The sequence below is a fragment of the Gymnodraco acuticeps genome, unplaced genomic scaffold, assembly GCF_902827175.1.
Source record: "Gymnodraco acuticeps unplaced genomic scaffold, fGymAcu1.1, whole genome shotgun sequence".
NCBI classification, from domain to species: Eukaryota; Metazoa; Chordata; class Actinopteri; order Perciformes; family Bathydraconidae; genus Gymnodraco; species Gymnodraco acuticeps.
This window is the reverse complement of record NW_022990027.1, coordinates 1,650,252-1,677,568: the sequence shown is the minus strand read 5'-3', so window position 1 is coordinate 1,677,568 and position 27,317 is coordinate 1,650,252. Positions and strand designations below refer to the sequence as shown.

Below are 27,317 nucleotides of genomic sequence, written 5' to 3'. Positions count from 1 at the left end.
TCATCTCTAAAATACTGTTTGTACATAAACACTTTAAAATGTGCAAGATCAAAAAGATAACAAACAGCCCTGGGGTAATTTTAACTTTAAAAATATCCAATTTTTGTAGGGATTCAGATCCACGATTACGACATCACCAGTGAATAACAGCTTGAAGCCAACCTCGGTCAACCAGATGGAATTTTCGCCCCCATCCCTTTTCTGAATATTTGACTTTGCCCGCTTATGGCTCAAGCTAGTTTGTCAGACTTAGAGATTTGAGTCAAATATCAGCCAATGACTTTTCGGCCGCCTTTCATCCCTGCCCTTTGATTTCCAATAAAATAATGAATTGTTCAGTTTTCTGCTCACTTCAAAGCCCTTATGAGTTTTGGTTTGCTGCGTGCCTACAGAGCCGCCTCTGAGTTATTATAACACTCTCAAAGCCTGGAGCTATCTGGAAGAATTTCACAGGAATATCGCAAAAAAATATCTATATCCAAATGTATTAAAAGAAAGTGGGCTCATAATACCCGTGTGTCATTAAGAGACGTCTGATTAAACATCTCTTCTTTTAGCTTTCAACCATCTATCCTCGAGGTATTAAGTATTGATGGATTGGTTGAATCCGTTGGAGGAACCAAGCATATACAATTTTTATCAAATGTACTTTTTTCTATAGGAGTGCCTCTTATGGCTAGTGTACCATATGCAGTGTCCATGCTGCTACTGCTGGCACTCTACTCTCGGGGGGTGTCCTCTGCTCCAGCCCTCCACCTGTGCGGCTCCCACCTGGCGGACGCCCTCTACTTGGTATGTGGGGAGCTGGGCTTTTTCTACAGTCCAAACCGACCTCATAAGCGAGATCTGGAAGACATGCTCGGTAAGGCCAAGAACTTTTTTCACCGAGGGCCACATACAGACAAATATACGAAGGGCTGGGCCGCTAACTAGAGATGAGGTATATTGCCTCATAAGTTATAAGATAGAAAAATCAATCAAATTGAGGTAAATTATGGTTGATATTGATGAAAAAACAACTCTCACAGCTCTCCATAGGGTTTCGTTTATTGAGTTAGCAGCTCATCCCTTAAAACAGGAGGCTCAAATTGCTTATCATAAGAGGAAATATGAAGAGTATATTTCAAGGTTGTTATGTAAATATGTTATTGGGCTTTTTTCTTATCAACTAAGATTTGTTAAAAAATGTTTTCAACTTGAATTGACTGAATTTATTCGAACATTGGGCTTATTAAACACATGAATACTGTTTTATATCTTTAAGAAGTACAATAGTAGATGTTTAATTTGTGGGCCATATATTAATTATACTTTTTGAATTTGCTGAGGGCCAATTCAAAATGGTCCGCGGGCCGCATTTGGACACCCCTGGTGTAGGACTACTCTGTTACAAGTGAAAGTCCTGCAATCAAAATGTTACTCAAGTAAAAGTAGAAAAAGTATTGGCATCAAAATATACTTAAAATACCAAAAGTAAAAGTACTCATGCAGATTGGTCCATTTCAGATTAAAAAATATTAGATTTGTTTTGATTATATGTATTGATGCATTAAAGTGTTCTCAAAGCTGGTAAAGGTGCAGCTAATTTGAATGACTTTGTATACTGCAGGGTAGCTTGTGGATTTACTCCAGGTGGAACTAAAGTCTGATTTAACACTTATTATATTTCACATCATTCATCCAGATCTGTAAAGTAACTAAAGGTACAAAATGAATGTAGTGGAGTAGAAGTACAAGTAGCATAACAAGAGAAATACTCAAGTAAACAACAAGTACCTCAAAATTCTGTGTGAGAGTTCAATTTATAAATGGCATTACAAAATAAGAGATTATTGTCCATGGTGAAGGTTCAGCCCCACTTTTTTAAAAGTCCAAACCGACCTCATAAGCGAGATCTGGAAGAGATGCTCGGTAAGGCAAAGTAAACTCCAGGAATAGCTATGTTTAACTTGTGGAAAATAAGTTCGAATGGCCCCCTTGATGGCAGGAGTTCAGAGAGGAACAGTGCGACATTGCCCCCGACATACAAGGCTAGTTGTGTCCCAGCACGCTGCCCACTTTCAAAGTTCAGTCTCAGCATAATGAGAATGCCAATTTGGATCCTAGCTAGTGGAGAAAATAACTTGCTTGAAACTAAATCTATGTATTTGTCCGATCATTAGTGTGCAAAACCCGTCTCCGGTCTCTTTTGAATTCTCATTGTTGTGGCTAGGGCTTTTGGATTTATATCTATGATGTGACAAATCCAATAATCATGCAACTTGCAAAAATCCCCCAGCTTCCTCATTACATCATTCCCAAAACTCATTATTTGGATGTTCCGCATCAAACATTCCATCAATGTTTTTGAAGTGAACTTCAGAGGTGCGAGCTATGATATGTCTCTGTTGGGATCGTCGTCATATTCTCGTCTTGAAGTGGAGGCTAACAAGACTGAATGGATTTGGGAGATTAGATTACCTAGTCTCCATTAAAGTGTGAACAGTTTAAATGGTAGTTTTGAGTGCACTGGAGGTTTGAACAGCAGGATTTAACACACGGCTATGGAATCTTTCTCAAAAGGGTTCCTGTCTAAAAGGGAGCAGCGGCCGCGGAGGGCTAATTCTGGCCACAAGGAGACGAAGGTGAAGAGAGGCATCGTGGAGCAGTGCTGCTATAAGCCGTGCAGCGTTTACCACCTGGAGGGCTACTGCAACTGACCCATCTCTCCACAGCTAGCCTAGCACCACTCATAGCTTGTAAAAAGTCAATTTGTGGACCCGGTACTCGCTGGCTATGTCGTATTAACTAAAGGAAATAAAGCTTCATGACCCATAACCCGAGGCTCCTCTCTGTAGAGAAGTGAGTTTGTGTTCTTTGTAGCAGATATAAAGTGTGGATGTGCGCAATAGACTGGTGCTTGGCTCCATCTGTGGCTGTAGTCCTACAGTGCCATCTATTGGCTCAACACAGACATGACAGTGTTTTCACTTGGGGAGTTAATAAATCTCAGTTTAAGAAGAGTGTTAGATTCTGTCTTTATTTACAAAGAGGAAAAGATTAAAACAAGAGCTATACAGCATGAAATGTTCCCTGTTCTGCTACCCCTGCCCTAAGAATAGGTAGTTAAAAGAATACAAAATAAATTCACATCTCATATTTAAACGCTGACTGTGTCATTGTCCTCTGGATTATGTGTCTATTTGCAGCCATCTGTTTGCTCATTCTTTTCCTGCACACGTACAATCTGCTCATTACAATTATTTTTAAAACTAGCTGGCTCTATGTAAAAGTCTGGCATTAAAACAGCTGAGAAGAAAACCAGTTGGAACAAAATGGGACACAATTTATTCATACAAATCAGTATTAAAACCATAACTTTAGATGTAATATAGTAGTCAGTTCCCGTCTGGCAGAAGAGCTCCATTATGCATAATGGTTTCCTGACAAATAGAAAAAAAGAATTAGGCATTCACACAAATATTTTAAGGTGACATTCAACTATATTACATATTGTCATATCTCCTAAGATCGCATATATGTTCAGGGTGTAGCCGTTTAGCACTCACCTTTAAGAGTTTCAGTTGTCATGTTCTCCTTGTCGTGCTTGAAGGTTTTGCTGGGATCAAACTTGCGGCGAGGAGTAGCGGGGGGGTTTGACTTGAGCTGCTCCAGATCACACTTCTGCCGGTTCACCTGGGACCGCAGCGTCGCGACCTCCTACACGCACAAACACATTTTAGAGAGTACAGGCACTTTGATTGCGACAAAGTGTATGAGGAATGGAGTGCAGTCAGTGCTCCTCTGGTAGAGCTCACCTGCTTCAGGGCGATGTTCTCGTCTTTCAGCTTCATCACATGTTTGATCTTCTGCTTCTGGTTCTGGTGGCCCAGCAGACGGACGTAAGCATCAGACAACTTGTTCAACTCCTCTTGGTTCGCTCCATTTTCATTGAGTAGTGCGTTTCGCTCGGCTGCAAACGCGTTCAGCTGTTCCTGTGGGTACATGAGAGGGTTTTAATGCACTAAATTAATTCAACTAAAACATGGAATAAAACTGTTGTTCTCCCCAATTTGGGGAAATGAAACAAGCTGTGCACACACCACTGCTAATTAGCGCAGTGAGACTAAATCAAAACAGTGGAATCTGTAAAACCAAAATAATGAGCTGAAAGACACTAAAATGTAGAGCTGCCAAAATGAGTTGGTACACAGAAAAAAAAATCGGCAACTATTTGGAGAATTGTTCAGTAATTTTTCACGGGAAAGTGAAGGAAAATGGTGTCTTTTTCCTGCTCAATCCTGTTTTAAATTGTGTTAGATGGAACATCTTTGGGTTTTTGACTGTTAAAACAGAAATCTAATCACTATGGATGAGAAAACATGTTCTTCCCAGTTTCTCAACTTTAAACACTAAATGATCAATCATTATTCTAGGAAAATAACCAGCAAGTAAAAATGCAATTGTGTAATTCTTGGTTGCATCCTTACTAAACTGTCGCTGGAACTGCAGAGATAGACGATTCCATTTAGTATAAAAACATGGATTAATCCAGATTTAATAAAAGATGATAATCGATGTTCTTTTTGATAACTGACCTGGAAGGGCCTGACTTTCACAAAAAGCTCCTCATATTGTTTCCTCCACTTTTCATTCTCTGAACTGTGGGAGCTGAGAAGAAGAGAACGAAGTGTTAAAAGGTGCAATTTGAAGAAGAAAAAAAACACACAATTAAAAACTGCGCACACAAAAATAATCTAAACTTCCTCACCTTTTCTCCTGGGCTTCAGTTATCTGTCTCTTGAGTTCCTGCCGCTGCTCCTCCATCTCCCACTGCAGCGTCACCTTCTCCTGAGTCAGAACTTCCACCTGATCCTGCAGAGCCCGCCTGTCTTGTCTCTGTTCCTCCAACTCGCGCTGCAGAGTCAGGGTCTTCTCCTCCATGTCTAATTGCTCCTGGAAGTTCACGCCGCCTTGCACGACCTCCTCCAGGCGATTTCTCTCCTGCTCTGCCACGTTTAGTTCATTTTCCAGAGCGAGCCTGGACTGCTCTTTGACTTCCACTTGAGACAGAAGACTCTTCATTTCCTCGTCTATTCTCTCAATCTCTGCGTTTAGTCTGAGCACCTCTGACCTGACCTGCTGGTGCTCCTCCCTTTCAACCTCCAATGCTTCCTTTTCCACCTGTAGAGCTATCTGAATTTCAAACTTCTCTTCTCTTTCTTGTGTGAGCTGTTCCATTATTTCCTCTTTCTCTTGGCGGACCTCCTCTACCAGTGTCTGGGCTTTTTCCTTTTGGAGCTGAGTTAGACCCTGACCTCTCTGTGCCTCTAGTTGCCCCAGAGCCTCTTCTCTCGCTTTTGTCTGTAGCTGTATGTCCTGCTGTAGCTGAGTGATCAGGGCGGCGTGGCTCGTCTCCATGGCTTTTATCTCCTCATCTTTTTGTGCAAGGCAAGTCTGGACCTCCAGCAACTTCCTAATGAGTCAAGGAAAAAAGATAATATAGAAAAAAACTGAAAGAATGAGTTATTTCTACGCAAAGGGAATTGGAAGCATACCTTGAATTATCATCCCTGGCTTTTGCTTCGGCTAACTGTCGCTCCTCTAGTCCCTCCTTAAGTCGGCTGACCTCCTCCTCTTTCTGTTGAAGCCCTTTCTCCATCTCCTCCACCTGCTGCGTCACCCTCTCCACCTCCGCTTCCAGTTCTTCCCGTCTTCCCTCTGCCCCCCGCAGAGCATCCCTGGCGCTGAAAAAGCAGTAGAGAAGCATCCTGTGAAGCGTACACATTGACTGAATTTGACCTCATAATTCCAGGAATACTGACAACTGGAGTGCTCACCTTTCAAGCTCTGTGACGATGTCTGCCATCTTGCTCAGAGCGTTTGTGTGCGCCTCTTGGAGGTCTGTGATGGCTGCTAAATGTTCCTCTTTGAAAGCCGCGCCCTCATTGCTCTTACTGAAAATGACAAGAAAACGGTTTTTGTGTGTTAAAATTAGGTACATTTACTGATACAAGTATAGTAAACCTAGCATTTTACATCTTTTATTTTGATCCTTTCTAAAAAATGGACAGACTTTTCATGCTTGGTTTAAAGGTGATAAACATTTTGTGAAAACAATGTAATCTAGAAGTTGATAAATAATGACACTTAAGAGAACTGGCCCAACAGTGCTTTTGAAAGCGGAGCAGTTGGCTCATTCATCAAACAGTCGGTGGAGAGAAAAATAATATGCAACAATTTGGAGAATCAATATCATTTTACAATAAAGAAATGACAGACATTATCTGCTTCCTAGCTTCTGAAATGGGGCAATTTGCTGTTTGTTTGTCATGTTATGAGAGAGTACAGTCAATATCTTTGAATTTGGGACTGCTGGTTGGATACAACAAGGAGGAGTCATCTGGGCTCTAGCATTTCTACTAATTATTAAATAACCCAGCAATTAAAAGACAAATTAATGATAATGAAAATATGTTTTAAGGTGCAGACATAATTGCAAGGGTGTCTCAAAAGACTGTCGTCCTTTAATTGCCTTGAAAGCCAAGTGCTTACAGCGCATGCGGTATAAATGCAACGGCCCAGGTTAGTTTCTGGCATTCGGACACTTTTTGCACGTCATACCCCTTTCTCTTTTCACAATTTGTTCTCATGTCTTGTCAGAACATGCAAAAAACAACCTGTCATTTTTGTCAAAGATGTTTTTTGAGTGACTCCGCTCTAAGCTTTCGAATACAATCAAAAAACCTTTTTTCCCTCCAATGCCCTGGTTTCCCTCAGATTCCAGAGGTGACTTGCCAACTTGAAATTGGGCACAGCAGAAATAAGAAGTGACCCGCTGTGTCAGATCTGTGATGGACTGGCAACCTGTCAATTATTTTTTTCAATTGACTTTGTACTCAGTGCACTGGGACACACTTCCAACTGCTTGCGGCTCGAAATTGTAATACCCAGGCAGTGGCAAAACAAAAAAAGGCCAACTCCGTACAAGTATGATTTCAAACTTCCTCATTTAATGAGATTATATATATATATATATATATATATTATATATTAATTTTTTAATCGAGTCCCGGCCCTAATATATATATATATATATATATATATATATATATATTAGGGTCGGGACTCGATTAAAAAAATTAATCTAATTAATTAGAGGCTTTGTAATTAATTAATCGAAATTAATCGCATTTTTAATCACATATACATATTTGACCTGAGAACAGTGAGAAGCAATTTTTTTCACATGGATTTTAGTATACCATTAGGCGCATTCACACCGCAGTACTTTTCCCACAAAGGTTCATGAGAACTTAGTTCATGAGAACTCTTTGAACCTGGGGGAGGATTAGGCAAATGAAGCCACTGACGTCACTTCTTCTTCTTCTGCTTTGGGTTTACTGGCAGGCCGCAAACCACTTCACGGCGTATACTGCCGCCCGGAGTCCCCGGCCGGAAGTCCCCGGAGTTGGGGACTGGCTTCAGTAGAAGCTGCTGGGAGTCCCAGCAGCCTTCCGAGTAAATCGCCAGAACGCCGACACCTCCTCATCTCCACCGCTCCCATGTTTTATTGTGTGTTGCCATAAGTTAGTCTCTCTGCGTTTCTGCGCTGGGATAATGCTAATAATGCTAATGCGAGGATAATAAAATGGCGGCTTCACAAAACTTTTTGGGAGTTTTACGGGGCGTGGTTTGCAATCCGCCCAGCCAATCAGAAATATAGCTCTTTTCTCACAAGAGAGCCGTACGAAAGTCCCTGCTCTCTAGCAGGGACTTTCGTGGGGGTAAAAAGGTTCTCATGAACTAATTTTAGTACCGGCTCTTTTTGGTGTGAACGCGATAAAAGAGGCTAACGTCCACGCTAGCTTCCACGCTAGCTGCTATATGTTTTGCATTGAGATGATACTTGAGGCTTGATGTGCTGCGGTGATATGCGAATTTTCTTTTGCATAATTTGCACACAACCGTGCTCTTAACGACACTTCCATCCGTCCGTTTTTTAAAACAACATTTCCCACTTGTTCACTGTGGTTTGTTGTTGTCTGAAGTCATGAACGTTAGTTGGTGCTCCAGTATAATCGGTACGCCTGAAACTCATCCAGTGAGAAACGTTCCGCGGTGCAAAAATAAGTGCGATTAAAATGCGTTAATTTTTTTAACGCGTTAATTTTTATGTAATTAATTAATCTTAATTAACGCGTTAAAGTCCCGGCCCTAATATATATATATATATATATATATATATATATATCTTTCTGCCTTGGGTTGATTTTCTCTACGGCCGTCACTCCTAGTCTTTTATCCAGGGTTCATACACTTTTTCACCAATGATTTTCAATGACTTCTCCATGATACTTACCTAATTTTCCATGACCGAAAAAAATTACTCTTTCTCAGCGGTACCACTGAAAATGGTTTATTTTAACATGGAACAGGAAAATAAGGTCTGCATACGAAACATGTAGTGCCTATCTAAAACAAATCAAATAGTAGGCTTACTAGCTTCTACAAGCGAAAGCAACTGTAGTCAGGGATGCAAACTCAGGTATGAAAAAGGTGACAAGGATCCGAGCCCCCGACCCCCCCCAACCCCACGGAATATCGGCTTTAAAATGAGGAATAACAGGATTTTAGCAGTCAGAACAACTAAAGCAGCAGTGTTAATAATAACAGAAACATCTAATAGAAATATATAAAAGCATTTATTTTAATTGTGTAGCAGTCAGTTTATAATTTTGGCAGCACTGTTAAGCATTTTGAAAAAGTATTTTCATGCCTCTGTGCAAGGCTTAATCTTTCTATCTTTATAGCCACTGGTGTAAAGTAACCAAGTTCATAAACTCTATATACAGTGGGGCAAAAAAGTATTTAGTCAGCCAGCAATTGTGCAAGTTCTCCCACTTAAAAAGATGAGAGGCCTGTAATTTTCATCCTAGATATACCTCAACTATGAGAGACAAAATGAGAAAAGAAAAATCCAGAAAATCACATTTGCAAATGATGGTGGAAAATAAGTATTTGGTCAATAACAAAAGTTAATCTCAATACTTTGTTATATACCCTTTGTTGGCAATGACAGAGGTCAAACGTTTTCTGTAAGTCTTCACAAGGTTTTCACACACTGTTGCTGGTATTTTAGCCCATTCCTCCATGCAGATCTCCTCTAGAGCAGTGATGTTTTGGGGCTGTCGCTGGGCAACACGGACTTTCAACTGCCTCCAAAGATTTTCTATGGGGTTGAGATCTGGAGACTGGCTAGGCCAGTGTTTTTCAAAGTGGGGGCCCCGACCCCCCGGGTCAAGCAAAGTTTGAGGGAAAGGGGATTCTTTTTTTTTTAAAAGTTACATTTTTTTTTGTTTATGTTATTAATAACTGCATATCTATCAATCTATGTGTCCTTTGATGCTAATCTTTTAATATTTTTTATTTATTAATATTTTTATTTCATTGTTTTTAAATCTTACGACCGCCCTTCAAGCCAATCAGAATCGAGCTGCCGCTACTGAGAGTGAAACTGCTGCTGCTCAGCTTTTGGAGCAAGTGAGAGCTAGTGAATATTTCGCTCTGCAGCTGGATGAGAGCACGGATGTAGCAAATATTGTTGTTTAATATATGAATATAAATATGTTTATTGATAATATTACTGTTGAATATTATATATAATATTATTAAGGCATAAGTAGCTTTCAAAAATGCTAAAAATATATGTTAATTGTTCATATTACTGTTCAAAATTATATAATATTATAAAGACAGAAATCACTTTAAAAATATGTTTACTGTTGATATTACTGTTTAATATTGTGTTAAGAATGTTTATAACAGAAGACACAATCAATGACAAACAAAAGATAAATACAAACATTTTTTAGAAGAATAACTGATTATTAATACAAATATATATTAAGAAAATGTATTAAGCTGTATGATTAATTTGTGATATTCTGCATCATAATGTACTCCTCATTAAAAAAAAAAAAATTACAACAGGGGGGTTTCCGCCAGAGGATAATGCTATATGGGGGTCCTTGGCATGGCAAAGTTTGGGAACCCCTGGGCTAGGCCACTCCAGGACCTTGAAATGCTTCTTACGAAGCCACTCCTTCGTTGCCCGGGCGGTGTGTTTGCGATCATTGTCATGCTGAAAGACCCAGCCACGTTTCATCTTCAATGCCCTTGCTGATGGAAGGAGGTTGTCACTCAAAATCTCACGATACATGGCCCCATTCATTCTTTCCTTTACACGGATCAGTCGTCCTGGTCCCTTTGCAGACAAACAGCCCCAAAGCATGATGTTTCCACCCCCATGTTTCACAGTAGGTATGGTGTTCTTTGGATGCAACACAGCATTCTTTCTCCTCCAAACACGTCTAGTTGAGTTTTTATCAAAAAGTTCTATTTTGGTTTCATCTGACCATATGACATTCTCCCAATCCTCTTCTGGATCATCTAAATGCTCTCTAGCTAGACCCTCCAGAAAAACGTGATTCTGCGATTGCAGAATTTACCGCATAATCGCGCAGATTTTTAAAAGGCCGCATACTTATCAAAAGGCCGCATAATCCCCGCATTTTTCCACACAAAGTTGAGGGGAAAAAAAGTTAACTCGTCTTGACGTGAAGTAGTGATGATGATGACGACGCGACGTCATCAGCTCACGCATCACAGAAGGTAAACAACACCGTAGAGTGAACGTGTGGAACTCACACGAGAGAGAAAACACCAAGATGAAAAAATCTAATCCATCTAATTTACCGACAAACATTTCTGCTAAAGACCGGGCAAAGCAGTACCCCTATGTCTTGCACGAAAGTGGGGGGAAACTATTCTGCCCCCCCGTGCAACTGTGTTGGAGCATAAGAGAAATTCGACGGTGACGACCCACTTTGATTCATTCAAACATTGGAAAATGCTTTCTGCTGCTGCGGACAAGAAAGCCAAACAACTCACGTTCACCGAGGCATCGACCTCCAAAGAGTGTGATAAAAATAGCCCAATTGCTTTTACAATAAATAAACATTGAATGTGTTTAATTGAATAGTAAAGGGGTTTAACGTTAGTGGCAGGTTGTGTGAGAGAGAGAATAAATAAGACAGCCCAATATTTAAAAAAATATATATTTAGCATATTTCCGCATATTTCGCAACTTCCCCGCATAAAATCACATAAAAACCACACATGTTTAATCGCATAATCAAGGATTTTTGCCCGCGTTTTTCTGGAGGGTCTATCTAGCAAACTTCAAACGGGCCTGGACATGTACTGGCTTAAGCAGGGGGACACGTCTGGCACTGCAGGATTTGAGTCCCTGGCGGCGTAGTGTGTTACTGATGGTAGCCTTTGTTACTTTGGTCCCAGCTCTCTGCAGGTCATTGACTAGGTCCCCCCGTGTGGTTCTGGGATTTTTGCTCACCGTTCTTGTGATCATTTTGACCCCACGGGGTGAGATCTTGCGTGGAGCCCCAGATCGAGGGAGATTATCAGTGGTCTTGTATGTCTTCCATTTTCTAATAATTGCTCCCACAGTTGATTTCTTCACACCAAGCTGCTTACCTATTGCAGATTCAGTCTTCCCAGCCTGGTGCAGGTCTACAATTTTGTTTCTGGTGTCCTTTGACAGCTCTTTGGTCTTGGCCATAGTGGAGTTTGGAGTGAGACTGTTTGAGGTTGTGGACAGGTGTCTTTTATACTGATAACGAGTTCAAACAGGTGCCATTAATACAGTTAACAAGTGGAGGACAGAGGAGGCTCTTAAAGAAGAAGTTACAGGTCTGTGAGAGCCAGAAATCTTGTTTGTTTGTAGGTGACCAAATACTTATTTTACCGAGGAATTTACCAATTAATTAATTAAAAATCCTACAATGTGATTTCCTGGATTCTTTCCCCGCATTCTGTCTCTCATAGTTGAAGTGTACCTAGGAAGAAAATTACAGGCCTCTCATCTTTTTAAGTGGGAGAACTTGCACAATTGGTGGCTGACTAAATACTTTTTTGCCCCACTGTAGTAGTATAGTACTATACTTGGGTACAATTTTGACATACTTGTACTTTACTTAAGTATTTCAATGTTTTGCTACTTTGTTCTTCTACTCCTCTACAGTTCAGTTCACCACCTGACTTGGTTTACCAGTGAGCTGGCATATGTGGCATGCTTTAATATAACTTGCAACATTGCACTTTAACCGAGGCCAGACAAAATAGCGTAGGACACGGTCATAGGTTTTTTTTATCCCCAAATGTCCACCACTGTCATGCGCAGTTTGCAATACCACATCACGAAAGCTACTCGGCACCACCACCTGAAAAATGTCCTCCCCCACAGCGTCACCAACACAGGGCACCCACTTAGGCACCAGCAAGTCCCCCTGAACAAAGTAACCCTGGGCTATGTCTCTGACCTTCTCTACCGGCAACAACTCAGTCCACAGAGCAGAAAGAGATTAATCGTCCTTCTGACTCCTCACCCAGTCCTCCTTTGACACCGACGAAGGGAGATCAGGGGCCTCATTTATAAAGCGATATACGCTCAAAAAATGGCGTACGCCAGTTTCTACGCAATGTTTGCGATTTATAAAATACTAACTTGACGGGAAAATGCGCGGTCCTCCACGCAAACTCTAACCCATGCGTACGCACTAAGCACAACAACGGGAGAGACGAGAAACTGCGACACCGTTGGCAGAAGGAAGAATGGAGAGAAATATGTGGAAATAATACCATAAATAAAATGTTACCTCTCATTTATCATATATGAAGAATTCATTTTCAAACATTGATTAAAGCCAATCTTAAAATGATTAAACAAACGCCTTTTTGAGACTCCTCAGTGCACACAAAAACATAACTTGGAGAAATAAATACGGATATGTTATTTAAAACCACCTGGAATATGTTGTGTTAATGTTATGAAATGTTTTCTCATAAATGATGCGGTAAGCAGGAGGACAGCATTACTTTAAACTGACGCCGTGTTGCATTTCTATAGGTTGTAGATACGAGCATGGTTTTATATACTATCACATTTAATCATGTGTTATGCCGTTTGCTAAGACTTGATAAATCGCTCATAAAACACAGGAGGTATGGAAGCTACCATATGTGGTAAATTGTACAGCTGATATAACACAACACATTAGTTGTATTTCCTTTAACTGGTGGATATAGGGTTGCTGCGGGGGGGTTGAGACGCACAGGCTGCAGTGGAGAGGCTGCGCACAGCTGATCGACAGCTGGGACACAAACCACCAAATACAAACACATAATTCAGATCCAGTCGTCATGACTCCACACCGGGGGGATTCCCCGTTCACTTCTTACAGTCTCTCATCAAGGGGGTGTCTCCTGTCCCCGGTACAAACACACTGCCTGAGGAAGGCTATGTGTATTGTTTTTGTCATTAACCTTTTTCGGGCCATTTATTTATTTACTTTGGTGACGATCCGACCTCCATGCTGCTACTCTGGTTCAAACTGCATCCACCAAACAATATGATTTATCTCCACCTCCCTAAAATAACCACAATCTGACACGGTGTGAGATGTCTTTTTTAGCTGTTCTGTCGTCATTTCCTGCCATCTTCTTCATAAAGTCAGTCAGAATGAATGAATGAATGGGCGTTTCTTTGACTATTTATAGGCAAATATGGGCGTTACGTGAAGCCCGCAAAAGCTGCACCGCATTTCGAGTCGGTTGTGATTTATAAAGGGAAACCGGCGTAGGAAGTGCTGTACGCACTTTCCTCGCCGGTACGCAATGTTTGGTGAATCGGGAAGTGGCGGAAAATGTATGGACCTATTTTTCGGATTTCTACTACGTAAGCAACCTTCCCACGTGAATCCTATGCACGGCGTTATACATGAGGCCCCAGGCAAGGATACAGGCCGCATATACAAAGTAATGTTGTACCACATGTACAACATTACTTTTGCTACGGTCCGAAACAGGTGGGTCAGCAGACATTTTACGGCTCTGCGCACGTGTCACAGCACAAACTAGAAACACACTTGGAAACTGCAAACCGCTCTCATCTGGCCCCCCAGATGTCAATGGCCTGGAAACCATCACAGGCGGTGGCACACCAGCCCACAGTGCACTACCAGCGAGATCGTTGCCCAAAATTATATGTACCTCCCATTTTCCCCTTTAAACTGTGGGTTTTCTCCGGAAGTTTTTCCTTGTACGATGTGAGGGTCTAAGGACAGAGGGTGTCGTATTGTCATACTGATATTCTGTACAAACTGTGAAGTCCACTGAGACAAATGTAACATTTGTGTTATTGGGCTATATAAATAAACATTGATTGATTGATTGAACCCCATCAAGTGGCAACGCGGGACGCACGCCGATAGACACTTCTCCCCGCACCAGCTCACAATCCAGCAGTTTTGTATGCCGTGGCACAGGGATCAAGCCCATCTCCATGCCCCTCATCAGCACAAAATCCCCCGTCTCTGTCTCTGACGAAAAAGGCAACACTGACTCAACAATAAATGAGTATCTCGCCGCTGTGTCACGCAACACCTTAATCGGAACATACTTGTCACTGATACAACCACTTCCGTGATGAACGGCTCAAAACCAGAACATCCGGGTTGGCACAAACCGGCTTCTTATCCGGCACCATGCCCGACCCTACACCCAACGGCTTCTTATCCAAAACGGCAGAACACCACATGGCTGGAGCATGTGATGAAAAACGAGGCTTCCCCTTAGTTTCCAGAAACGGACACTGATCCTTCCAATGACCCTCTCCTCGGCAATAATGACATAGGCCCACTTTGGCCCCCTCGGGTCGCCCCATACCTGCAAATCTACGGGAGGAGCCTGGTGAAACCTTTGCACCACCGCGGGCATAGCCACCAACTTCTCCACGTCTCCAATCACCCCTAGAACACTTCTCTGTAAAACTGCCCTTATGCATAAACACAAAATCATCCGCTAATTCGGCAGCTATAAGCGTGGTGGAAGGTTTCTGCTATTTCGACCAACTGCGCCTTCTTGCAATCATCTAAGAAAGACACTGAGGGCGCATCCACAAACGCCGACAAAGAAGCCATAATATATTACCTATAGCCAATCAGAAAGCAAAGTGTTAAACTGCCAACATGCATGGACAAAAGACAAACCCAACAGAGAATTTCCCCCCAACTGCCTAACCAAAATCTTAATCTCACCTAGTCTTCATGTGGCTTGCGGTGGGTAATTACGCACTAGAACCCAGCGGAGTTGTGGAGCGACCTGCACACAGGTAACACCAAAAAATCCCACGGACGTGCCCCCGAGACAGCTGTCCGAAAACAGCTGACATTAACCATGTCGCCACAACACTATGAAAAAAACGAACACACGCAACCCAAGGGGAAACGCCACTTAAGCCTAGCGGGGAAATCCCTTTACAAAAGCGTTTCAAACAGCAACATCTTACCTTCTGATTGGCACACAAAACCTGACGCCCTGTCAAACACTAAAACTTCTTGAAACACATGATGTGTCCCCCAATAGCAGCGCCAAGCCAGCACACAGCTGGACCACATCAACTAATCAGCTGCTCAATGACACCATGTGCTCTGAGCACTACACAAACTTTTAACCAAACTTTCTACAAATAACCCGTAGAACGAGCCCCCATTTGTTATGACCTGGCTCAAAAGGCCACAACAAAGAGGAGACACACCATATCAACGGTTTAACAAAAGATGTTTATTAAAGCAAAACATTAAAATCAACCAAATTAATTAAGTGCAAAACAAATAAAGCATGAGGTGTGGATGTCAGTGGTATCAGTAGTGTAAATGCAGGGTGAGGTTTGCATGGACATGTATGAGTGTGAGAGTGTTGAAGTAGGGCTGCTCGATTATGGCAACAATCATAATCTCGATTATTTGGGTCAATAATTGTAATTGCGATTATTAAATGTGATTATTCATTGACTTTGAAAACATCCATTTATTGGAGAAAAAAAAATGTGAACAGTATGTTTTTAATAGTTGATTACCCTGAACTTTAAGTATAATTCAACTGAAAAAAACTGGTAGAGCTGCTGCTGATGTCAAACCATGACAAACACAGAGCCGGGCCTACCTCAGCCAGCAGGCTGTGAGACACAAGAAAATAGTTGCGATTAAAATACGATTAATTGAGCAGCCCTATGTTGAAGTGCACAAAGTAAAGCAACTGAGAGCACTCATAGCATACTCAACTGAAACCAGGTGCCTGTAGGGGAAAGCAGAGGGAGAACAGAGAGGAGCAGAGGCTTTAAATAGATGCAGGGCACCAGAGCCAGGTGCCCTGAGTTAGTGCAATCAAGACAGCACAGACCGCACAGACCGCACAGCCACACCCTCTCTAGATGAACCCACAGGGGCATCACAATGGTATTTAATACCTTGAGTTACTTTACAGATGTGGATGAATGATGTGAAATAATCAAGTGTTAAATCAGACTTTAGTTCCACCTGGAGTAAATCCACAAGCTACCCTGCCGTATACAAAGTCATTCAAACTAGCTGCACCTTTACCAGCTTTGAGAACACTTATGATCAATCATTATTAGTGGTGCACGATAATTATCGGCCCGATAATTATCGGTCCGATATTAGGAATTATGACGTCATCCCGATAAATCCGATAACAGTATTAATAGCCCCGATAATATACAATATATTTTTTGGGTAAAAAAAAAGAAAAAATACCGCGGTGTGGGTGGATTGGGATGAGGGGCGCTTGTTTTTCACTCGGCTCCTCCCGTTTTGCCAGTACTGTGGTATTAGTGGTTTAGGAAGAGGGGAGTTTTTCACAAATCCAGCGCTCCCTAACTCATGCCTGGCTGTGACGTAAATGGTGTGCGGCCGTGAAGCCAGGACAGTAAACAAACATGTCGCCGGTAGTATGGGACTATTTCAAAGTTTCAGAGTTAGATAGTTTGCTTGATATTTGTATTAACAAATGCAATGCAGAAGTTCCACGAGGAGGGAAAAAGGCAACGAGCTATAATACTTCCAACCTGATTAGTCACCTGAAACATCGCCATCGCTACGATGGTGTGTTAAAAGCATACGAAGACGCCTGCGCTGCTAAACTAGCGGCGAATCCAAAGCCAGCTGCAAAGGCACCGGGGCTTTTACCTATCGACGAGGCTTTTAAAAAAAGGCAAGAAGTTTGCCAGAGACGACCCCAGGGCTAAAACGATCTCTAACTTCATCATAGAAATGATGGCGCTTGACGAGAGTCAAAACTGTTCTTGGCTTTGTTTTGTTCATAGTAGTAATGCTCATGTCATTTGCTCACTACTAGTCTTTTTTTTACCACCAGGTGTGCAAAAACTACAGGTACATTTAATATATATATATATTATATTATTATCGGTTATCGGTATCGGTCTTGAGAAGCAGGAAGTTATCGGTATCGGTATCAGTTTCAAAAAACCAATATCGTGCATCCCTAATCATTATAAAACATATCATATATATTATTCTGAAATGGACCAATCTGCATAACGACTACTTTTACTGTCGCTACTTTAACTAGATTTTGATGATAATACTTTTCTACTTTTACTTGAACATTTTGAAAGCAGGAATTTTACTGTAACAGAGAATTCCTACACTCTGGTCAGTGTTCCCACCAGGGGGGCGTCTTGCCGTCATTTGACGGCCTTATTCAGCTCGGAACGGCCTGAACTCGAGCCGAGGGCGTCCAAAAAAAAAAAGAAGATTGTTTGAAATGACGAAAAGGAAAAAGGACAAGGACATCCCTCTGTTGGAGGGGCAAAGGAGCCTATTGGGATTATTTTCGGAGTATTGAACCAACGGTGCCTGCCACAGGACAACACGGAACGTGCGCGATTTGGACGCGATGAGCGGTGGAGCATGCGCGTGAACTGCGAGCGCCGGAGCCTCGCAGCGGCGAAACTGAGGCTCCGTGGTAAACTGTGGTAAAAAGAGCTGGCTCTTCTTGTTAGTGAGCCGAGCCAAATGATCCGGCTCACTAAAAAGAGCCGTAATTCCTATCACTAACGTAAAGAGATATTATCTACTATAAGGGACGGCTCAATTCAAAATTCAAGTCACGTGACTCTCTCTCGGGTGGACGCCCTCTCAGCCCATGTCTGGCGGAAACACTGACTCTGGTACTTACTCAAGTACAAGATCTGAGTACTTCTACTTTTACTCAAGTACAATATCTGAGTAATTTTACTTTTACTAAAGTACAAGATCTGTGTACTTCTACTTTTAATCAAGTACAAGATCTAAGTACTTCTACTTTTTCTCTAGTCAATATCTATATTTCTACAACCTCTGTATAGCCCAGTGTTTCCCCTACCATTGTCTTGGAACCAAATTGCAACTAATCGATATCTACTGTCACTTTTCAAATTGAACATGTGCTCTTTTATTACATTTTAAGTTGTGAGTTTAGTGTTTTTGACCCTAAGAAACACTGATGCACTAATCAATAACAATAATCCACAGCTCCTCTCGCTGCTCCAGAGGGTTAAAAAAAATATATATCCCAATGCCTTTGCATTTTGAATTTCCATGACTTTTCCCAGGTTTTCAATGACCGTACGAACCCTGTTTATCACACCTTTAATAGAAAATACTGGTTACCTTCTGTTCTCTGGCATTTAAGGGTGTGTGACCATTGTCAGGCAAATTATCATACAGATGTCACCGGTTATACTTAACATGTCAAAACGTAACCCCGTCTGGCAACCATTTCAACAGCCTGTAATGTAAATTACCTAGCTGAGACCATCCCCTTTTTACTGTATAAAGTGCTGGTTTTTCTGTGGTAACTTAGTCAGATCTTGTAGCAAAATCTGCTGCAAACACCTGCCAGGGTTCTTACACCTTTTCCAAAGTCAAATTCAAGCACTTTTCAAGCATTTTCAAGGTGCATTTTCAAGCTTTTCAAGCATCTTACAGCTGGAAATAAGATTGATTCTGTTATATGCTTAAAAAAGGTGTCCTATTATGCAAAATGCACTTTTTGATGTCTTTAATACATAAATATGTTTCCCCAGTGTGTCAGGGAACTCACATAGTGTCAGAAAACAAAACCCTCTCTCTTTTCCTCCGTACCCAAATCTGTAAAAACAGGGGTACAACGGAGCTGATCCAGATTTGCTGCCGACATGACGTAATATCGGAAATGTAGGCTGGCTTTACACCTAAGGCCTCATCAGAAATGTCGCTGTATCAGAAATAATGCGTCACGTGTTTTGGACGTAATATGGTCTTTGTTTACATTAGCAAGCATCGCTAACACTCAGAGCAAACCTGTACTGAGAGCACATGTGTAAAAGAGCAGGAACCAAAGAAAGGAACTCATCTTGAAGTAAACCCAGAAGGGAAAAAGCATTTGAGCTCCATACTGTTTCAGAAATAATCCTTGATGTGGTTTTGAACATAATATGGCGTTTCATCACGGCAGCATTTAGCTGAGAATCTCTCGGTAGAATTCTGAGCAGGTATTAGCTCCCCTTCCTCTTTTTTTTTAAGCTAAGGTCCCAAAATCAGCACTTCTCTAACAGGGCTGAAATAGAGGGATATGAAGCATGGCTCGAATGGTTGATCTGTTGGGTATTTTGAGCAAAACACGTCAGACATGTTTTTTATATATCTGAGATCCATAATATATGCCTAAAAATAGCATGATAGGAAACCTTTAAACTTGTTATCAAATAATACAACTTTGGTTTGAAGCTTGTAGATTTGTTCATTTCTTACCAGAAGGTGATTTATTGTGGAATTTCCACCACAGTGTTATGCCTACACATCTAAATCGGTATATTAGCCAATAGTTGCTCACCTCTCAAACAGTGCCCTGGTGTCACTCAGCTGTTTCTCCAGCTCATCGTTTCCTTCCTGCAGCCTCTGAATCTCCTCCTGCCTGCTCTCCGTCGTCTCCTGCCTCCTCAGCTCCTGTTCCTCCAAGAGAGTGAGCTCCCCCAGCACCTCCTCCATCTCGTCCTTCAGCTGCCTCAGCCGCTCCTCAGACTCCTCCCTCTCCTGCTCCACCAGCACAGTCAGGGAGTCCACAAGGTCCTGTAGAAAAGAGTTAAGAGTCAGTTGCACTTAGGCGATCATGTGAATCAAAATACGAATCTTCCAAGAACGCTGTGTTACCTTTTCTTTCGTCAGTTCCTCAGTAAGTGCAGCATGTTCTTGTTGGAGCGCAGTCTGTCTGTTTTGATCCTCTTTTCTAGCTTCCTTTAGCACGATGAGCTCTGCTTTAAATTCCTCGACTCTCCTCATTCCCTCCTCCTGAGTCTTGCCTAAAAAATTAAAACATCTTATCATGTCACCTCTCAATTTATTTGAATTACCAACATAATAGGATCGTGCTGAACATACTTCTGTCTTCCTCAGAGAACAGACACCTCTGCTCCAGATGAGCCACTCTCTCGTCCAGCTCCTTCTCGGTCCTCCTGAGCACGCCTCTCAGTCTGGCGAGCTCCGCCTCCTGCTGGCAAACGGTTGCGTGAGACTCCTGGACTTCTTGGTCGGCAGAATGCATCTGCTCCTCCATGTCACTCACTGAGCTTTGGGAAGACTTCAGCTCCAGCTCTTGGTTCTTTAACCTCGTCTCCACTTCCAACAAGGCTTCCTTTGATGCCTGCAGCTCTTGCTTGAATTTATTTGCCTCCTCCTCTTTTTGTCCGAGCACAATTTGGGTGGTTTCTAGCTCAATGGTGCGCTGCTCTAGGTCGGTCTCCAGATGCCTGCGGGAGAAGTGGCGAGTGAGTGTCATGACATGCAGTTAATATCCGACTGTATAAACAATTGAAGCATCTGCTTACTTTACTTTCTCCATCTGAGACTGAGAGTTCTCCACTGTATTCTCTCTGAGCTTCAAGTGAAGATCCTGCAAACACACAAACATGACTATCACAAAGAGGCCTAAAAGATGCCTACTTTTGTAAGATTTGTTCTTGAAAGACAATTGATACCTGGATCTGGTCATTGGCCGTATCCAGGTATCCCTCCAAAACTCTGATCTCCTCCCTTAGCTCCCGAATCACACCTGGAAAATAACAGGGAAGAATAGGATTAGGAAGCAAACCCACAAACACATGCAGAAATAGGAAATTGCCTGTACCCTGTGTTGTACAACAAGGGCATCGTTACATTAGATATACTTTATTCACCCTAAATTGGGATTTTTTTGTCACAGTAGTATGTGAACAGGCTATACAAGAGTTACAATTTAAAAAAAAAATACAAATAAATAAACAGTAAATATACATATACACAGTCGAAGTAAATCAATAGAGTATCTAAAGAAAACACAGTTTAAAATATATAGAATGAGTTTGAATACTATTCATACTATAATACACCAATATACTTATCAGTAGTACTCAAAACACAGGATAGTAAATACATTATCAAAGTGTGCAAAGTAGGTGCATGTACTTTTAATAAAAATGTTAAAGGGCCCATGTCATGGCCATTTCTACTGATCATAATTCTATTGTTGAGGTATACTCAAATAGATTTATTCCGTGCAATTTTACAAACTCACATTGGTTTCTCATACAGCATCTCTGTATAGTATGTGTATTCACTCTGTCCTAAACGGCTTGTTGGAGCTCCTGCCCCCCCCCCCTCCCTGTGAGCCCAGTGTACTCTGTTCTGATTAGTCCACCACCGATTATGTGTTACGAATGGCGTTAGCAACCAGAAAATGGCACCAGTAATGACAAACCGATGAGAATGCTGTGTGGGGTCTGGGTGCCGTGTTGGCGGGATGTTGCGCGGCTAGCTGCTGCGAAGAGCGGACAGTGTGAGCTGGGTTCATTTCCTGCTTGCTGCGTGGGGTCTGCGAGACAGCGAGAATTGACGCGGGAAGGGGGAAGTGCTGAGGGGGCTGCAGCACCCCCATCTGCGAGGCTCCACTAGCACCCTAGTCAAGATTAGGGGTCAAATGCGGCCAGGCCGATTATCGGTATCGGCCTTTTTTTTTAATCAAATTGCCGATAAAACTTTGGCTCTGATGCGGCCGTTTCTCTGGCTGCAGTCACAAAAACACCACGATTTTATGATCCAATTCTATCAGTTTCCCAGTTACACAGGGACGCCGGAAGTCAGTCAGAGTTGGGGGTGCGTGCAGCGTCTCGCAGCGGAGTAACTGTGGTGCGGAGGAGAGGGAGGGGGGCTGCGAGTGGAGCCTCGCAGTTTTCAGGTTGATATGTGAAGCTCATTAGCTAGCCAACATGTATCTAGCAAATGTTTAGCAAAATATTAGAAGTGAGGCTACTAGACTTTTTCTGTCAGGCCCCCCCATTGGAGAAAAAGTCAAACATTTAGGGTTTCCCATTAATGTAGCGGTCGCTACAGTGGAATTTTCTACTGCAACACACACACACACACACACACACACACACACACACACACACACACACACACACACACACACACACACACACACACACACACACACACACACACACACACACACACACACACACACACACACACACACACACACACACACACACACACACACACACACACACACACACACACACACACCACACACACACACACACACACACACACACACACACACACACACACACACACACACACACAACAATGAAGGTTTATATTTAAATGTTGAAGTTAAAAGCATCAATCTGGTGCACTTTGAGAGCAAAATGAAGAAATCTATGGATACATCTCTCAACACCCATATGAAACAGAACTGTAAACAGATTTACATTTTCTTTATGGATATTTTACAAATCACCCTTTTAAACTTTATTCTTGTTTTACTGTCATATAGTATTTCATAGCTGTTTTTCATTTACTGTTTTTCAGTATTCTCTTACTATAATGATCATATAAACGTGTGCCTCGGAAATAATTGTTGACATTAATGGTGACCAAAACATTTGAGACCCACTGAGATAACACTGACAGAGTCCTTTAGCTCACTGAGTCTCTCAGTCTGACAGGAGAGGACTCTCCTCCACTTTGTTGTTGAAAAAACTCCTTATATCCTTTAGCGTAGCTCGCTAGCACCAGAAGCTAACAACAACGATCTCCGGTACGCTCTCTCTCTCGCGCGCACACAAAATGGCTCGTTCCACACACACAGAGCCAAGCTTTAATGAAACACAGAGACCCAGACGTAATAGTACTGTACTGCATCATATTATTTTCGAATCAATAATTTTTCAAATTATGATGTAAGATTTTTTTTTTTTTATAACCATTTTTCCTCCTGGTCTCTGGCATGCCTCTGCGCCCCCCACGGGGGGCGTGCCCCCCACTTTGAGAACCACTGGTCTACTGTAATAGCCTCACTTTTAATAGTTTGCAAAACATTAGCTATCACTAGTGTCTGCAGTTGCTAGCAGCTTATTGGGATGTTATGCAAGATAGACAGGCATTGTTTTGATATAATAAATTAAGCATTATTGTTAGTTAAGCATGTCAGCCTGCAGCCCCACTTCTTGTCTCTCTCTAACTCATTGCAGATGACTGCACTAAAGAAAAGGGCACAGAGAGGAAACCAGTTGTAAGATGTTTAAAAGTTAATTAAACATAATATATGCTTAAATGCATTTCAAAGAAGTTGTGTTGAGTTGTGTTGGAGTTTGTGTTATTCTACATTTTGAGACCAAGATTTTCTGATTTTACTGCAAATGTATATCGGTTCCAAATATCGGTTATCGGTCTCCTTGATTACTAATAATCGGTATCGGTCTTGAAAAAGCCATATCGGTCGATCACTAGTCAAGATTATGCTAAAATATACTTTCCCCAACTATTATGTTCCCTATGAAGAGCCAACCTTCAATTTAGAAAATTCCCAGTTTATTCCCATGGAAAGTTTCCATCTTTGAACATTTCCGGAATTTTGCAAACCTAATTTGAATGTGCTCCATGAAAGCTGAAAAACATTCTGGTAGTTATGGGTAAGAAACTACATGTGTTTCAAGTAAAACAGCCATACAGAACTCACCGTGTAATCTAGCGTTCTCATTCTCGAGCTCTTCGTTCTGACGTTTGGTCATGTGATGCAGGTCCTCTGTGAGGAAGAAAACCCCTGTTTACTTTTGTTCCTCTACATATGTAACCATGTTTGTTTCATTACTAACACTTTCTATTGCTTTTACATCTTACCCAAGTCCTTATTCCTGTCCTTCAGAGATTTGACAGTCGCCCTGGCAGCTTTCAGGTCAGTTTCAAGCGCCTTTACTTGGCCTTCAGTGTTAATCTGCAGGACCTTTAACTCCTGGAACCACAGACACTTTACGTTAGCATTGTATATGTGAATAGCTGTCAGTTGTGATTAAACCAATTGAGGATTTTTGTAATACTCAATATTGAAAGAATGTGTAAGAGACACCTTGTTTTTAGCATCCAAACTGTTTCTGGCCTCCGTCAACTCTGTTGTCAGCAATATAATTCTCTTCTTTGTAGTGTCAGCAGAAACCTAAAAAAGCAGTCACACTTGTCATGCAAGACAGCAAGGAACTCAAACATGCTTTTAGCACTGAAGACGCTCCCATCAAGGCTTAATAAAGACAGGATTTCTAAATATTACACTTATTATAAACATTAGAACTAATCACACCTTGTTTTTAAGGAACTCATTGATTTTCTTGAGCTCAAGCAGCTGTCTGTCAAGGGTGGTAACATTGGCTGAAAGGCCCGTCTTTTCCCTGACTGCAGCCAGCAGCTTGGCCTCCACCTTCTTCAGGTTTTCTTCCAGAGCCAGCATGCGACGGTCCTGCTCCCCTCGCTGCTGAACCAGGGACCGAATCTGGATGAAAACCAAGCTAGGGTTATGATTTCAACATTTGTAGTAGTAGTAGGAACAATGGTAAAGAAAACATGTATGTATCACCAGTTGCTCAGTAATGCTTTAATGACATGGAACAGGAGTTATACAATCTAAAGTAGTAAATCTATAGCACAAATGTTGATTTGATGAAGTGTACCTCTTTTTCCAGGAGTTTCTGCTGCTTCCTTTCCACGGTCATGCCATTATTCTCTTTCTTCACACCTGAACCTTCCATCTAGGTGTTCACAAGAATGGGAGCGGGTTAGTTTTATGACAGTAGCAGTTGTTGGACTAGAAAATATGTAAATCAGGAGCTATCTAAGTGGCATATTAACAAGCTTAAATAAAATAGAACTTACAAGACCATCAACTGACATGGTCCTACGGACAGGAGACATAAAGTCCCTCCTGGTCGTTGGTGTTGGTGGAGGAAGAGCCGCTGGAGACACAGGACGGTGAAAATAGGGGACACAAAACGTTAGGTTTTAGATCATAATGTTATTGTTGGTAATGTTTTGTTTTAATGTTGTTCTCATCAAATGTACCCACCTGCCTTAACATGACTGAACCGATCAGATCTGTCGAAGGAAGCAACTCCCTTAAGGGCCCCGGGTTTGATCTCATATGACCCGGGTGCAGGGGCACATCCTTCGGACAGAATCACAACGTTAGCCGCCTCTTCTTAGTTAGCTTCACTAAGCGTTACTTAGTTTAAACATGCACTTCATGCATTATGACTTGTCAGTAAACACGACAGAAAACCGCACTGACAAAGTGTAACCGGTTAACGTTTGCTAAGCAATAAACAACAACAAACAAATTGCTTAAGCATGTCAGCTAACATAAGCTACTTACCGTTGAATAACTTGGTGGATATTTTGCCAACATGCTTCTGACTACTAGCTTGTAAACCTCACTTACCTATGTTCTCGTTGAACCTTTTCAAAGGAGCTCTTGGAAAAGACATTTTAAATCCACTTTCAGTAAAGATTTTTCTATTTCCAAAGGTAAAAAAACAAGGCTGCAGTGCAGCTCCGAGTAACACACAATAACAGAAAGTTCGCCGCTGAAATTTCAAAATAACGTCATGCGTACGTTACGTCCGTGGGGCCAATAGGGAGCCTCGCCTGGACTATACAGTCCCGCCCATCGTTGTCTCGCACCCATTTTTCGCCCAAACCCATATTCGAATTTCTTAATAAATAACAGATTTTAGAGTATTTTGTGGCATTATTATAAATTCTCTATATTTTTTACGCTATTCATCGATCAAAGATAATTGCAACATGACCGCTTATTCAAAGCGGGATTCGCTAGAACCTTCGTAACATACTTTTGGAACCGAGTGAAGTACGTTTTATGTTGGAAGACTTAACCAAGCCGCCAGGAAGTGCGCCGGGCTCTAATGAAAATATTCGTTGTGTCCAAACCATGGATGTATAAGTATAATAAGAACAAAAGTGCAAAATGTTACATCTTTAAAACTAAGGAGACATGAGGTGTTTTCCCCCAACAGTTCCATGTCCACTAATGTACAAAACAAGATGAAAAAAACAGTAGGCCTATTCATCACATTAAAGGTGGGGTAGGTAAGTTTGAGAAACCGGCTCGAGATACACTTGTTGTTATATTCCATGGAATGCTCTTAACATCCCGATAGCAATGAATATCTTAAGTGCTTTGACAAAAAATCCATTAAAAAATGTCATCTGTGGAAGCCGTAATACTGTAAAATGTACGACCAATCCGATACGATTGCCGCCCTGTCTGTCAGCCTTCCATCTCGTGCACGCACAAATGTATCTCGTGCCGTCATTGGACGTGCATTGGACGTGCATTGCAGCAGTACTTAAGGCTGCAGCCACACGAGGACAAAAACGGCCGTTTGCGTTACTGTTTAGTGTCATATAGACCATTCGGCCACACGAGGACGACCGCATACGGCACTAAACGACTGAGGAAACGATAACGGGTCCCAAGGTGGATAGAACGGCATACGCAACGCTCTGGGGGGTCAAACAGCTCCGTGTGTGCGCCCTATACGATCATTTTCTGATAATGATTGCGCAATAGCCCCGCCTCTCCCCACCTCTGCTGCTCACCTCCGCGTACCCCGCGCCATTGCTGATGTGTTTCGCCACCAACAACAACAACAATGGCGGATCGCAGAGTTGCTATCGTGCTCCGGACGCTACTGACCATGCTACAGTTCTTTGTGCAACATCTACAGCAGACTTACACATCCGGGGGGGGATCTTACTCGCTGCTTTTGTGGATATGTACTGCAGCTTCAGCGATCATTTTCTGATAATGATTGCCAGGGTTCGTACGGGTGCTTGAAATCCTTGAAAATGCTTGAAATTTGACGTGGTGTTTTCAAGGTTGGGAAAGTGCTTGCATTTTGGGAATGGTGCTTGAAATTGAGATAAAGTGCTTGAAAATGTAAATGCTTTACTTTTACATTAAATTGCTGTCTGACTGAATAGTTCGCTTTTTAGATTAAAAGAAAATAATTGCTTTGCTTTTACATAAAA

At 41.9% G+C, this 27,317-nt stretch overlaps 2 protein-coding genes across 2 annotated transcripts; one reads left to right on the top strand and one right to left on the bottom strand.

The window, feature by feature from the left end:
- The first annotated feature begins 672 nt into the window (after nt 1-672).
- LOC117545246 (insulin-like) lies at nt 673-2,699 on the top strand. Its single transcript, XM_034214977.1, has 2 exons — nt 673-862; nt 2,563-2,699. The coding sequence occupies exons 1-2, from the start codon at nt 673-675 to the stop codon at nt 2,697-2,699; spliced, it is 327 nt and encodes a 108-aa protein (XP_034070868.1).
- Nucleotides 2,700-2,998: 299 nt separating this feature from the next.
- On the bottom strand, nt 2,999-25,929 carry hmmr (hyaluronan-mediated motility receptor (RHAMM)). The gene is made up of 20 exons (XM_034214983.1): nt 25,705-25,929; nt 25,333-25,431; nt 25,143-25,222; nt 24,941-25,018; nt 24,574-24,762; nt 24,346-24,432; nt 24,120-24,231; nt 23,959-24,024; nt 20,936-21,009; nt 20,786-20,850; nt 20,340-20,707; nt 20,112-20,260; nt 19,795-20,030; nt 5,820-5,936; nt 5,538-5,726; nt 4,751-5,455; nt 4,578-4,650; nt 3,798-3,974; nt 3,549-3,699; nt 2,999-3,422 (listed from the first exon to the last, which is right to left on the bottom strand). Exons 1-20 carry the CDS (start codon nt 25,748-25,750, stop codon nt 3,406-3,408), a joined length of 3,078 nt encoding a protein of 1,025 aa, XP_034070874.1. The 5' UTR covers nt 25,751-25,929; the 3' UTR covers nt 2,999-3,405.
- Nucleotides 25,930-27,317: the final 1,388 nt, after the last annotated feature.